Source organism: Nannobrachium achirus, assembly GCF_963921795.1.
Source record: "Nannobrachium achirus genome assembly, chromosome: 11".
Taxonomy (NCBI): domain Eukaryota; kingdom Metazoa; phylum Chordata; class Actinopteri; order Myctophiformes; family Myctophidae; genus Nannobrachium; species Nannobrachium achirus.
The window spans coordinates 5,821,643-5,835,849 of record NC_137820.1 but is presented as its reverse complement, the minus strand read 5'-3'; the positions used below and the strand labels follow the sequence as shown (position 1 = coordinate 5,835,849).

Genomic DNA, 14,207 nt, shown 5'->3' with positions numbered 1-14,207 from the left:
TAAATAAATAAACAAGAAAGGGTGATGCGGCAAGACGCACAAAAAAACACCCTCCCTGGAAGGTCCTTAGAGGTCAAAGTCTGTGCAGATATAGTTCCAGTAAAGAAAAAAAGCCTACCGTCGTCCTACGTTAGGAAGGTAGTCCTTGTCAATCGACCGTTGTGTGTCTCGTTGTACAGCTTGAGAGAAGCCGGTACAAAAGACTTTCCTAGTCTCTCGCAGCTCATGTGTTTTGTGTGTGGTTTTGTGCCCCGCTGGTTGCAGGTGGTCCAGCTGATCAGCACAGAGATCCTACCCTACGCCAACTTCATCCCCAAAGAGTTCGTTGGCCAGATCATGACCATGCTCAACAAGGGCTCCATACACTCCCAGTCCTCTTCATTCACAGGTTGGTAACCAGATCATGACCATGCTCAACAAGGGCTCCATACACTCCCAGTCCTCTTCATTCACAGGTTGGTAACCATGGGCCTTTTGCAGCAGATGGAAGAGGTTAGTTTGTGGAGGCTAGCCGTCTATAACCGGGTCTGTCTGTCTGTATCTGTTTGTCTGCGTGTCTTTTTGTCTGGACCTAATCCCGCAAACTATAGGATTGATCATGCAGTGCCAGCAGGCTGATTCAGGCCCCGTACATACAGCAACGCTATGTAGAGAAAACGGCGAGGTCCTGGGATATCGCCGTTGCGTTTTGCCTTTTTAGTCAAGTAAAAATAAAGCTGAGGTTGGAAAAAATTGTGTTATTTAGTTTTTCAACTGATTCTGACAGGAAATTAGGTCTACTAGCCAGGATAGAAAATCTACCATAATCTGCTCACTGCAAATACCCACAGTGGCCAAATCAAGTTGGGCTCCCATCGACTTTCTATACAGGAGGAAAATACCCAGAAAAAAATCTGCTTTAAGTAGGATGTGAGGGGTCTAACTAGGGGTTTGTCATGATGCTGAATCCATTGCAAGCATTTGTTTTGCACAAAAACATTCATTGGCCCCAGAAAACGCCCACAAAACTGATGAAAAGTGATGACATCACTTTTCATCACTAAACCATCATTTTCTGGGGCCATTTTTAGCCTAAGGAATGTGTTTTTTATCCTGGCTAGTAGACCTAATTTCCTGTCAGAATCAGTTGAGAAACTAAATAACACAATTTTTTCCAACCTGAGTGGATTTTTTTCCTAGAATTACTAGACTATTTATCAAGCGTTCATATGAAGCCGAAATGATGTAGTGTCCATGTCACCGTGTGAGCAACAGAAACGCAAAAAGCAACAACGCATGTGGGCAGGATTGCTAGGCTTTTTCTCTCCTACTAATACATAATGAATGCCCTCCTCAGCACTGTGGCTTGATGGCCGAGTGGTTAAGTCTTAGTTTTTTCGATCCATGCACCCCGGGTTCGCGCCCCGCTCGGCCACTTCTTTCCGCCACAGCGGACAACCTTTTTTTTTTTTTAAGTTATTATTATTATTATTATTACATTATTCACATAACTCGGTAACGGCGCTGAGTCAGCTCATCGCCTCCATCATGGATAATAAGGGGGACGCAAGGGGAGAGAAGAGTCAGATTTCCACCCAAATCTGCGGAGCCAGATGGTTCCGTTTTAACCCCCGAAAATGCCGTTGTCGTCTGAACGGAAGGCACATCTGACTTTTCCTTTTGCGTTATTCTCGTTGCAAAAACGCAGTGTGAACGGGCTCTCAATAGATATATTCTTTGCAAATTTTCAAAAATCTACAAGCTAGTCTCATCACAATGCTAATTTCACATGTAGCTTCAAAGCTCTATTTTCCTTTTGGAACTTTGTTTGTGCAGTGGTTAAGTGTAGTGCAGTGTAGTTTAGTCTAGGGTAAACCATCAGGAAAGCTGGTTGATGATGGGAGTTATTGTGTTAATGTTAGTTATTTTATGTGTAAGATGGCCTTTCCTCCGTCCCCCAGAGGCAGAGATCGACGTGCGGATGCGGGAGGACTTCTCCAAGGTGTTAATGTTAGTTATTTAATCTTTCCTCCGCCCCCCAGAGGCAGAGATCGACGTGCGGATGCGGGAGGACTTCTCCAAGGTGTGCTTTGAGACGCTGCTGCAGTTCTCCTTCAGCAACCGGGTGGCGACGCCCCAGGAGGGCTACATCTCGCGCATGGCGCTCTCCGTCCTGCTCAAGAGGTCCCAGGACGTCCTGCGACGCTACGTGGAGGACGAGAGGCTGAGCGGGCGATGCCCACTGCCCAGGTAACGCCCCCCGTCCCCCCCTCATGACCCCTATATGTACATTCACACATCCTCACTAGTAAGGGGATTTTATAAGATATTTGACCAATCTGTGAATTAAATCGTTACCAAGAAATGTCTTCACCAATGTGTTTCTAAAGGTGTGTAATAATATGTACTAAAAGGTTAAAATTCAACTCCCGGGGGAAACCTCATAAAAAAAATGATTTGTGTTTGTGTCCCATTAACTTTACTATACAGGAAAAAAATACAAAAAATAAATCTGCTTTAAGTAGCATGTGAGGGGTCAAACTAGGGTTTTTCATGATGCTGAATCCATTGCAAGCATTTGTTTTGCACGAAAAACATTCCTTGGGCTGAAATCGGACCCACAAAACAATGGTTTAGTGATGAATCATCACTTTTCACCGTTTTGTGGGGGCCATTTGTCGCCCATGGAATGTTTTTCGTGCAAAACAAATGCTTGCAATGGATTCAGCATCATGACAAACCCCTAGTTTGACCCCTCACATGCTACTTAAAGCAGATTTATTTTTTGTATTTTTTTCCTGTATAGTAAAGTTAATGGGACACAAACACAAATCAGTTTTTTTATGAGGTTTCCCCCGGGAGTTGAATTTCAACCTTTAGAAACACATTGGTGAAGACATTTCTTGGTAACGATTTACTTCACAGATTTTCTTATGTTCCCCTTACTATGTCAGAGGCTGGGCAGGCGATGCCCACTGCCCAGGTAACACCCCCCGTCCCCCCTCTCATGATCCAATATGTACATTCACACAGGCTGGGCGGGCGATGCCCCCTGCCCAGGTACAGGCCTTGCACAAGACGGTAGCCTGTAGCGTTGTGTCTGCCAGTGTGCATAACTGTGGAGCGTGCTTTCAAGTACTACAAAACAGAAGCTGAAACAAACGTTGTTGTTTTTGCATGTCTTGTCTCTTTCGTTGCAGGCAACAGGTGACAGAGATCATCTTCGTCTTGAAGGCGATAAGCACTTTGATGGATTCACTTAAAAAGACACAGCCGGAGAACGGTGAGCTTTTAGAACTGTGTGCCCAAAAAACTAAAGAAGAAAAACGCATTTATATCTTTGAAAGAAGACAGTGCAAACAAAGGAGGAGAATGCAACCTACATTAGCATATGTGTCATCTGTTAATTTCACATAATTGTGGTCCTGTACCTTGGGGACCGCTTTCTTTCTAAATGATTATTATTTGTGTGTTCCTGGTCTCGGGGACAGGGTATTTATATGGACCCAACAAGGTTAAAACCCATTTAGGCCTAGAAATGATTGAATGCTTTAACCAGTGAAAAATAGCAGATCTACAAGCTCACAGCGCGGCACCGAGTGCCGCGCTGCGAGCTTGTAGATCTGCTATTTTTGAAAAAGTCATGAAAATGTGTGCAAATCTTTGAATAGATGTGTTTTCAAAGCGAACGGTTGTAACTCAAATTTTGCTTCTGAGTGGTCCCTGGAACTAGGTATTTTGAAATGGGGGTCCGTGGCCAAATACATATCATTTTGGGGGTCCTTCACATGAAAAGGTTTGAGAACCACTGACATAGTAGTCTCTCGAGAACAGACTAACTGAGCTCCAGTTAAGTGAAAAGGACCTTTTCTTTGACGATGGCTGGCCACATTGCTGACACATAGAAACATAGTTTTTTTCCAAAAATCTTAGAAGGATTCAAAAGACACTTATAGAATCGGGTCAAAATTCTAATTTTCACGATTTTTCAAAAATAGCAGATCTACAAGCTCGCAGCGCGGCACTCGGTGCCGCGCTGTGAGCTTGTATATCTGCTATTTTTGTTATATTTAAAGCATAAAATATTGCGTCATAATGTGTTCAGGCCTAAATGGGTTAATTAGGCCGTTTAGACCGTCTGTGAAATGCAAAGAGATTGAAATGAGACGAGCAGTAATTATGTTTTTGAAGTGTCCTTGAAGTAAGCAATTTACCCCGAGTGAGAGGACATTATGCTCTGATAATGTCCTGTGTGAGGGGGTGATCGGACGAGGCGAAGCCGAGTCCGATAACACCCTCACACAGGACATTATCAGAGCATAATGTCCGACCCCGAGTGGTAAATAGCTTTTCTACCACTTTTTTCCGTATACATGAAAGAAAACACATAGTTGTAACTTGCAAGGATATTAAGTTACAATCATTATTGCCTATAAAACTTCCGCGACGACAGCAAATAGTTCCACAAACAACATCTTCTACTCACCACCAGATGACGCCAACTCCATGCAGAGAAAGATGTCTAGCATACAGCTAAGCTAACGTCAGTTAGAAGGACCGTTCCGGCCGTAAATAGAGGCTGTTCGCTTCCAGAAAGGCATAGGTTCAGAGAAAAGGGGCTTTAAAGTTGGCGGATTGCATTGGATCCAAATAAATCGGCGACGTCGTACGCACGTTAGTAAACATAGGACCGCTACGACCGTCATATGTTGGTTGGGGGAAAGGTGTTCCGACTACCTCCTGAAGTCCCCGGATGTACACTGAGGCGCATTGATCTCGTCCTCACACAACTGCGGCGGTTGTTCTGCCATAACCTCCGGAATTTAGCCAATCAGAATCCAGTATTTGAACATGTGACTAGAAAAAGTGGTAGAAGTAAGTGTTTGCATTCAGTGTATACATTAAAGTATGTGACTTTGGCCTTGTTTTTTCTGTAAAGTTGCTTGTAAATATATTGGTGTTTTTCAAGCTTGTTTAAAGTGGAGTTGCTTATTTGGGTGTTCTCAAAACGTTTTCATGTCAAGGACCCAAATGAATGTGTGTATTTTGTGCCAGGGACCCTCATACAAGGTTTGTGTAGTTAGAATGTTTCAAAGATTTATTTTGAAAATGGCAGATCTACAAGCTTGTAGATCTACTATTTTCAAATGGTCGATATAGAGCAGTGTTTCTCAAATGGGGGTGAGTGCACCCCTAAAAACTTTTATTTTACTGTTATGTTTAATGATAAAACATTGACAAATTTATGTGAATGTGCTTCTCCGTAAAGCTTTAAACCAAATGAAGTATTATTACTGTTACTGAATAGAAAACAGACTACTTTTATTTTCAACATATTGACGTATGAACTGGACCTTTTGATGTCAGTAGATTCTAGTCAAAATGTTCAGGAATCAGGAAAAAGGGTACTGAAGCCCAAAATGTTTGAGAACCACTGTCACTCATTCATCCCCTGGGTCACATTCTAAGATAAACAACCCAATGTTATTCTCTGTTGATAACATTGGGTCATCTTAGAATCGTCAAATAAGCATTCTGGTCCAAAAAGAGAATCACGGCACAATGTCTTTAACTCTTCGAGTGCCTATCCCGAACTAGTTCGGCTCTATTTGTCGGCTAGCGACGCAATTTGGAGTGCCGATCCCGAACTAGTTCGGCTCTTTTTGTTGGCAAGCGACGCTGCCCTTAACGTGAGTTGATTCTTGAAAACGTAGGTGGTCCGAGTCTTCCTACGTTTACTAATGTTGATATCGTCATATTCCGCCGATTTATTCAATGTAATCCAATGCAGATGGCCAACTTTGAAGCCCATTTTCTATGAATCTATGCTTTAGCCGAAAAAATTTGCTTCTAACAATAACATTAGCCTAGAGGTAATGGAAGCCAAGGCCTTCCGGCGTATAGTGAGGACACGCACGAAAGTCATGGCGCACGCCACGGCTGCGCAGGGCTTGCGCAGCTACAGCGTTAGTCAATGGGCCATATTCTACAGCTACAGCGTTGGTCAATGGGCCATATTCTACAGCTACAGCGTTGGTCAATGGGCTATATTCTACAGCTACAGCGTTAGTCAATGGGCTATATTCTACAGCTACAGCGTTAGTCAATGGGCTATATTCTACAGCTACAGCGTTAGTCAATGGGCCATATTCTACAGCTACAGCGTTGGTCAATGGGCTATATTCTACAGCTACAGCGTTAGTCAATGGGCTATATTCTACAGCTACAGCGTTAGTCAATGGGCCATATTCTACAGCTACAGCGTTGGTCAATGGGCTATATTCTACAGCTACAGCGTTAGTCAATGGGCTATATTCTACAGCTACAGCGTTGGTCAATGGGCAATATCCCGGCCATTGAGCAGGAGTTGGGCTCCATCTAGTGGTGGCACTGGACGAGTTAATACTGTAATAACTCTCTCTCTCTCTCTCTCCCTCTCTCTCTCTCTCTCTCTCTCTCTCTCTCTCTCTCTCTCTCTCTCTCTCTCTCTCCCTCTCTCTCTCCCTGTGCTGGGTGGATGTCGTTCGCCCCCTCCCTCCCTCCAGTGGACAGCAACACGTGGGCCCAGGTGATCGCCCTCTACCCCACCCTGGTGGAGTGCATCACCTGCTCCTCCCCCGAGGTCAGCTCCGCCCTCAAGGAGGCGCTCATGCCCTTCAAAGACTTTATGCACCCGCCTGCAGGCTGCACAGTGCAGAACGGAGAGTCCTGACCAGTGACCACACCCCCTTGTCTCTGACCACGCCCACCTGTCTCTGACCACACCCACCTGTCTCTGACCACACCCACCTGTCTCTGACCACACACCCCTGCCTCTGACCACACCCACCTGCCTCTGACCACACCCCCCTGCCTCTGACCACACCCCACCTGTCTCTGACCACACCCACCTGTTTCTGACCACACCCACCTGTCTCTGACCACACCCATCTGTCTCTGACCACTCCCCCCTGTCTCTGACCACACCCCCCTGTCTCTGACCACACCCCCCTGTCTCTGACCACACCCCCTGCCTCTGACCACACACCCCTGTCTCTGACCACACCCACCTGCCTCTGACCACACCCCCCTGTCTCTGACCACACCCCCCTGCCTCTGACCACACCCATCTGTCTCTGACCACACCCCCTGCCTCTGACCACACCCCACCTGTCTCTGACCACACCCCCCTGTCTCTGACCACACCCCCCTGCCTCTGACCACACCCATCTGTCTCTGACCACACCTACCTGTCTCTGACCACACCCACCTGTCTCTGACCACACCCCCTGCCTCTGACCACACCCCCCTGTCTGCACTGTGCAAAACGGACACTCCTGACCTTAGGGATGGGACGATAATTCACACTTTGTCAGCCTTCTGATTGGTCCCTGACTGACCAACCAGCAGGCTGTTTCTTCTGCCTTGTCCCGCCCTGGTTCCGCCTTTTTTTTATGTTGATTTCGCTAAAACATCATTTTTGGAGAAATAAAAGCATTTAAAAACATGCCCAGTCACTATACTGCACCTGAGAGGCTCCGTTTTACCGAAACCAAGTTTAAAATGAGAATTGAACACACAAAATAACAATAAGAAGCATCTGAATTTCGATGGTAGTGGATGGAGAGAAAGGATTTTTGTCCAACCAAGACTCAGCAACCAATGGGTGCGAAGAGGGGCAGGACTTGACAAAGGGTGAATTGTTATTATCGTGATAAAAATAACACTCATGCATTAATCGTAAAATCGTCCTCTGTCATGCACTGGGATCAATTCACCTTTTATTTGCCGAGCTGCACATCCGGTACCACTTAAACCCTCAAAACGGACCTGGAAATAACATACTTGATACATTTAAAAAATTGTTCCACTCTCAACCAAATGTCTTTGCCAAAAATTGCCGATCTACAAGCTCAGCTTGTAGACCATCTATTTTTTGGCAAATGTTCCGCCCCAGGTTAATGGATGTTGGGGACATTTTGATTATCGCGATAATGTCGTAATTCACGATTTTCTTTTGTCACAATAATCGTGATGACATCGTCCCATCCCTCATCATAACCACACCCACCAAAAACACAATTTCTTTCCCCTGTTTTTCTCCTTTTTTATATACACAATGAAGAATTCATGAATGTGTCTTGACTCCGAAACGCTCTCTCTCACACACACACACACACACACACACACACACACACACACACACACACACACACACACACACACACAGTATTAGGGCTGAGCTATATATACATTAAATCATAGCAGGTCTACAAGCTTTGAGCTTGTAGATCCGCTACTTTTGCTCCTTGAGTGTGACAATGTATTGTGATGCCGTAATAATAATAAACTTGATTTAAGAAATGCAGCACAAAGTGCTTGGCTGGGCAAAAGGAAATGGTACACATGATTGACAGTTAAACATTGATTTACGGAAAGAGTTAGGAGGTTTGTGCCTGACTGCAACGATGTGGATTTGGTGACGGGAGACGAGACATCATTATGTTATGGGATAAGGTCGCTGTCAGGTGGAAACCTTGTATGTCCAAAATCCATCCTTTTTTTTATTCATGTCTGATAACATGAATTTATGAAAAAACCTAAATAGTTTAGATATGGGGATATGAGGATTTCTGCCCGACAGTGATATGGCAAGGGTTTTAATCACTTAAAGGACCAGGTCACCTCTGGGACAACCAGATCTTATTTTATTGTTGTGTGGGACACGATCAACACAATCCTGAGTTATTTTTTGTGTTCAATCTGTGTTTTTAGATATTTTAGTATTTCAGCCGATTTCAGCATGCTACAACTGGCATCATATGACCAGTTGTAGCATGCTGAAATACTAACGTATCTAAAAACACAGATTGAACACAAAAAATTATTCAGGATTGTGTTGATCGTGTCCCACACAACAATAAAATAAGATCTGGTTGTCCCAGAGGTGACCTGGTCCTTTAAAGGAGTAGTTCACCCCCAACATGACCTTTTTTCTATTGATTAGTCACGCCATGGAGAGTAGAGTTCAATAATATTTTTAGTTTTTTGTCACAAAAATGTGATAACAGTAAATTTACCCCCATTCGTTCCGGATGGGGACCCGTTTCGGGGTAAATTTACTCAAATCAAATTTTTGTCTTAGGAATGTGACAAAAAACCAAAAATATTGAACTCTACTCTCCATGGCATGACTAATCAATAGAAAAAAAGTAATTTGGGGGGTGAACTACTCCTTTAAGGCCTTGTTTTTTTGTTTTTTTTGTTTTTTTTACGACAATAGCTACAAGCTCCCAGTGAGCTTGTACAACTGATGTCTTTTTTTTATCGAGGTATTTGGTCAAAGAGAATCATATAGTCATATTTGATCGCCCAGCCCTAAGAGAGACACACACACACAAACACACACACACACACACACACACACACACACACACACACACACACACACACACACACACACACACATTGTGCTTCTAATGCCAGCCCCCCTCCCCACCCCCGCCTCAGCTGCAGGCGAGGGTTCTTCATACAAGTGGTTTTCTGGGGGGTCCGGGGACCCCCCAGCGGTCCCTTACAGGAACTTACTGTAACTCTTGAGAACGTAATGTAACTCTGGGAGTGTACAGCGTAACGTAACTCTGTGTCTGTAACTCTTTAATAAGAACGAACAAACGGAACCAAATGGACCCCGTAAGTAAGAGATTAAAATAAAGAAAATGGTATCAAATGGGTCGTCCGAGGGATGGGTTCTTGGAAATGTGAGAAAAAGAAGAAAATCCGATCTACACTGCAAAATGTGTCAGTGTTGTTTAAATCTATACGGGTCCATTTGGTACCCTACGTACGTACCTCTGGGGGAGTGATAGAGCGACCCGAACCCCTGTTAAAAGGTTTCATTTTCTGGGATGGGGGAGGGGACCGCTGGTGGGTCGTCCTCCCAGGGTCCCCGGACCGTACGTTGAGAAGCGGACGACGGTGTTGTAATAAATAAATTGCAGTGTTTTCTCTCTCTCTGGGTTTGTAGCTTCGTTCTATTTTCCTTGAGGAGGAGAAGTCGTTGTACAGTGCGTGATGTAATAAAAATAATAATAATAAATACTTTGGGCTTTATTGATCTTTAATAAAACAACAACACGATAACATAATTGAAGGAATGAACGAACCGGGACGAAAGGACTTTTTGTGACTTTTTTTTTTCAAACGGCGAGGATTTTTATGCAAGCAAGAACATCTCTTAGCTGTAACATTCCATTGTTGTTTATGTCATCATTTTGAGACGGCCGCCTGCAGAAGGGATGTCCCCTTGATTCTGCAGGATAAACAGGACAGATTGTTGTACTGTACTGTTAGTACACACAATAAACAGGACAGTTTGTTGTACTGTACTGGACTGTACACACAATAAACAGGACAGATTGTTGTACTGTACTGGACTGTACACACAATAAAACAGGACAGATTGTTGTACTGTACTGGACTGTACACACAATAAACAGGACAGATTGTTGTACTGTACTGGACTGTACACACAATAAACAGGACAGATTGTTGTACTGTACTGGACTGTACACACAATAAAACAGGACAGATTGTTGTACTGTACTGGACTGTACACACAATAAAACAGGACAGATTGTTGTACTGTACTGGACTGTACACACAATAAACAGGACAGATTGTTGTACTGTACTGGACTGTACACACAATAAAACAGGACAGATTGTTGTACTGTACTGGACTGTACACACAATAAACAGGACAGATTGTTGTACTGTACTGGACTGTACACACAATAAACAGGACAGATTGTTGTACTGTACTGGACTGTACACACAATAAACAGGACAGATTGTTGTACTGTACTGGACTGTACACACAATAAACAGGACAGATTGTTGTACTGTACTGGACTGTACACACAATAAAACAGGACAGTTGTACAAACCAAACCGCTGTGTGCTTGTGTTTACACTTATTTTGTTTCACACCATATTATCGTTTATCGTGATGGAAAACACTCACGATAATCGTATCGTGGAGATTTAATTTATCATGATATCATTCTCTGTCATGCACTGGTATCAATTCACTTTTTATTTGCCGAGCTGCATATCCGGTACCACTTAAACCCTCTATAATTGGTAAAAGGTACTTATAATAATTATACGTACTTGATAGTCTTTTTTTTTTTTTTTGATTGATTGATTGAAGACTTTATTAGAAGTTTGCATAGAAAAAGGTACTGTTTCATGACTGGTACAAGGTCAACTAAAATGAGATCCTAGAAAAGACTAAGCTTATTTCCATAGGAAACCATTGAAGTATCTCATATACAGTAACATTGAATGACAGACGGATAGAACACAGTACTGTGAACTTGTAGATCTGCTATTTTTTGGCAAATGTTCCGCCCCAGGATAATGGATTTTGATTATCGTGATAAGATCGTAAATCGTGATTTCCTTTGTCACAATAATCATGATATGAAATGTTCATATCGTCCCATCCCTAGTCGCTCTCTGCCGACACTAGGGGGCAGGGCCTCTCAAAGTTGGGTGCCGTGGCAGGCAGTGCACCCCAGGGTGCCGTGGCAGGCAGTGCACCCCAGGGTGCCTTGACGCAACTCTGAGGCTGCGCCGCAGAATACTTTGATCATGTTTGGATTGGAATCGATCGATGTCGCTTCAGTTTAAACTCTTACACCAGACTTGAGTTATTGATGCGATCTTTTTTACAGTCTGCGCCAAGTGTGTGATGTGATGACGTCATCAAACGATAAAGTCGACTTCAACTCAACTTTTTACTGAGTCGAGTCAACTTGCAAAAATCACAAGTCGTTAATGCCCTAACACACACACACATACTCTCTCTCTCTCTCTCTCTCTCTCTCTCTCTCTCTCTCTCTCTCGCTCTCTCTCTCTCTCTCTCTCTCTCTCTCTCAGCAGCAGAGCAGCAGTAGCCTAGTAGTTGGTTGGGTCATGTGAGGGAAGGTATAATAGCGGGGGTGCAGAGTAGACACACACACACACACACACACACACACACACACACACACACACACACACACACACACACACACACACACACACACACACACACACACACACACACACAGAGGAGGAGGAGACAGCTCAGTAGACAGAGGGACTATTTACAGTCTTCTGCACCCAGCCGGAGAGAGAGAGGAGAGGAGAGGACAGGAGGGACACTGTCTGTCAGGACATCACAGGACGACACCCGGGACATCAGCGTGGGACATGGCTGTCTGGGGAACATACGGACTCTACGGAGCTTTGCACCGAGGTCTTTTATACTGTTTTTTGCAGGATTTGTAGCCTAATAGCTTAGGCTGACTGTCTGGGACATCATCATCCTCCTCCTCCTCCTTGACTACACTAGCCATAAATGAGAAAAAAGAGGACTTTTAGGAGGAGAGGAGGTTCCAAATGGATAGAGAACACTTGGGGCAAGGCGGCGAGCATCTTGTATTCTGGATTTTTTTCATGTTTGGAGCAGTAAGGAGATCAAACGGGCTCAACCAGCCACTCCGTTGCAGCTTGTCTTCGGTACAACCCTGTGAAGACGTGACAGACCCAGACATCTTCAAGTCTGGGTCTGTCACGATTATGACATTTTACATGACGATTAATCGTCACTCAAATTATCGCTTTTGACGGTTTAATTGTTTTTTTGTCGTTGACAATTAGTTTGTAGGCTTTGAAGTTGCACATGGCAGATATGACACATAACCTAAATATACAAATTAAATTACTGACATATTTGACAACAACTTTATACTTAAAAAAAGTGCATTGATAGTGGAAATAGCCGATCTACAAGCTCACAACTTTGTTTTTTTTTACAACAAGGGTTCATATTTTAGGTCATTAGAGAAAAGAAAAGATGAGTGTTAAAATGTTTTCATTTAATACAGCTTTCTATCTTTTTAGTGATTTTAACGATTTTGATTTGCATGCATGCCCCCTGGCTAAAAAAGATGTCTTTTTAGACACAATACGCCCATTTCCAAGATGCACACAAGCATAGATCTGCTGTTTCCACTACTGTTGTGCGACAGCCTTGTATGATGAAGCAGGGCTTTACTTTGCGAAGAAACGTACAAATTTGAGATACAAGGTTTCTTCCCGACAGTGCCAATATTTACACCCCCGTATTATGTTGGTGTGCCCATGGATTCTTGGGACATGAAAAGCGTGCCCATGCAGAAACAAGGCTGAGGGACATCATCTGTGTGACCATGTCTACTGGCTGAGGGACAGATCGTTGTGACCATGTCTACTGGCTGAGGGACATCCTCTTAGTGACCATGTCCACTGGCTGAGAGACATCCTCTTAGTGACCATGTCTACTGGCTGATCGGACAGATCGTTGTGACCATGTCTACTGGCTGATGGGACATCATCTCTGTGACCATGTCTACTGGCTGAGGGACAGATCGTTGTGACCATGTCTACTGGCTGAGGGACATCATCTTAGTGACCATGTCTACTGGCTGAGGGACATCATCTCTGTGACCATGTCCACTGGCTGAGGGACAGATCGTTGTGACCATGTCTACTGGCTGAGGGACAGATCGTTGTGACCATGTCTACTGGCTGAGGGACAGATCGTTGTGACCATGTCTACTGGCTGAGGGACAGATCGTTGTGACCATGTCTACTGGCTGAGGGACAGATCGTTGTGACCATGTCTACTGGCTGAGAGACATCATCTGTGTGACCATGTCCACTGGCTGAGAGACATCATCTATGTGACCATGTCTACTGGCTGAGAGACATCATCTTAGTGACCATGTCCACTGGCTGAGAGACATCCTCTTAGTGACCATGTCTACTGGCTGAGAGACATCCTCTTAGTGACCATGTCTACTGGCTGAGGGACATCATCTCTGTGACCATGTCTACTGGCTGAGGGACATCATCTCTGTGACCATGTCTACTGGCTGAGGGACATCATCTCTGTGACCATGTCCACTGGCTGAGGGACATCATCTCTGTGACCATGTCCACTGGCTGAGGTAGTAGTTTGTGCTGTTGGCCGGGCTGTGACCATGTGAGCCCGCTATGGAGATGACTGCGCAAGCTACTGCCTTGCCAGTGCTGGTTCCTTTCACACCCAGATCCATCCATCCATCCATCCATCCATCCAACCATCCATCCAACCAAGGATACTGAGAGACTGCCAACGGTTTTTACAATGTTTCATTGCAGGTAAATGCAAAAAAA

The 14,207-nt window shown here is 44.3% G+C and overlaps 1 protein-coding gene across 1 annotated transcript in view; it reads left to right on the top strand.

Moving 5' to 3' along the window:
* Nucleotides 1-8,746, top strand: part of mon2 (MON2 homolog, regulator of endosome-to-Golgi trafficking) — a 140,187-nt gene extending 131,441 nt beyond the window's left edge. Inside the window, 4 exon segments of the mRNA XM_080737452.1 lie at nucleotides 265-388; nucleotides 2,022-2,229; nucleotides 3,180-3,262; nucleotides 6,525-8,746. Coding sequence (XP_080593578.1) covers nucleotides 265-388; nucleotides 2,022-2,229; nucleotides 3,180-3,262; nucleotides 6,525-6,691 — 582 coding nt within the window. The 3' untranslated portion in view covers nucleotides 6,692-8,746.
* The last annotated feature ends 5,461 nt before the right edge of the window (nucleotides 8,747-14,207 follow it).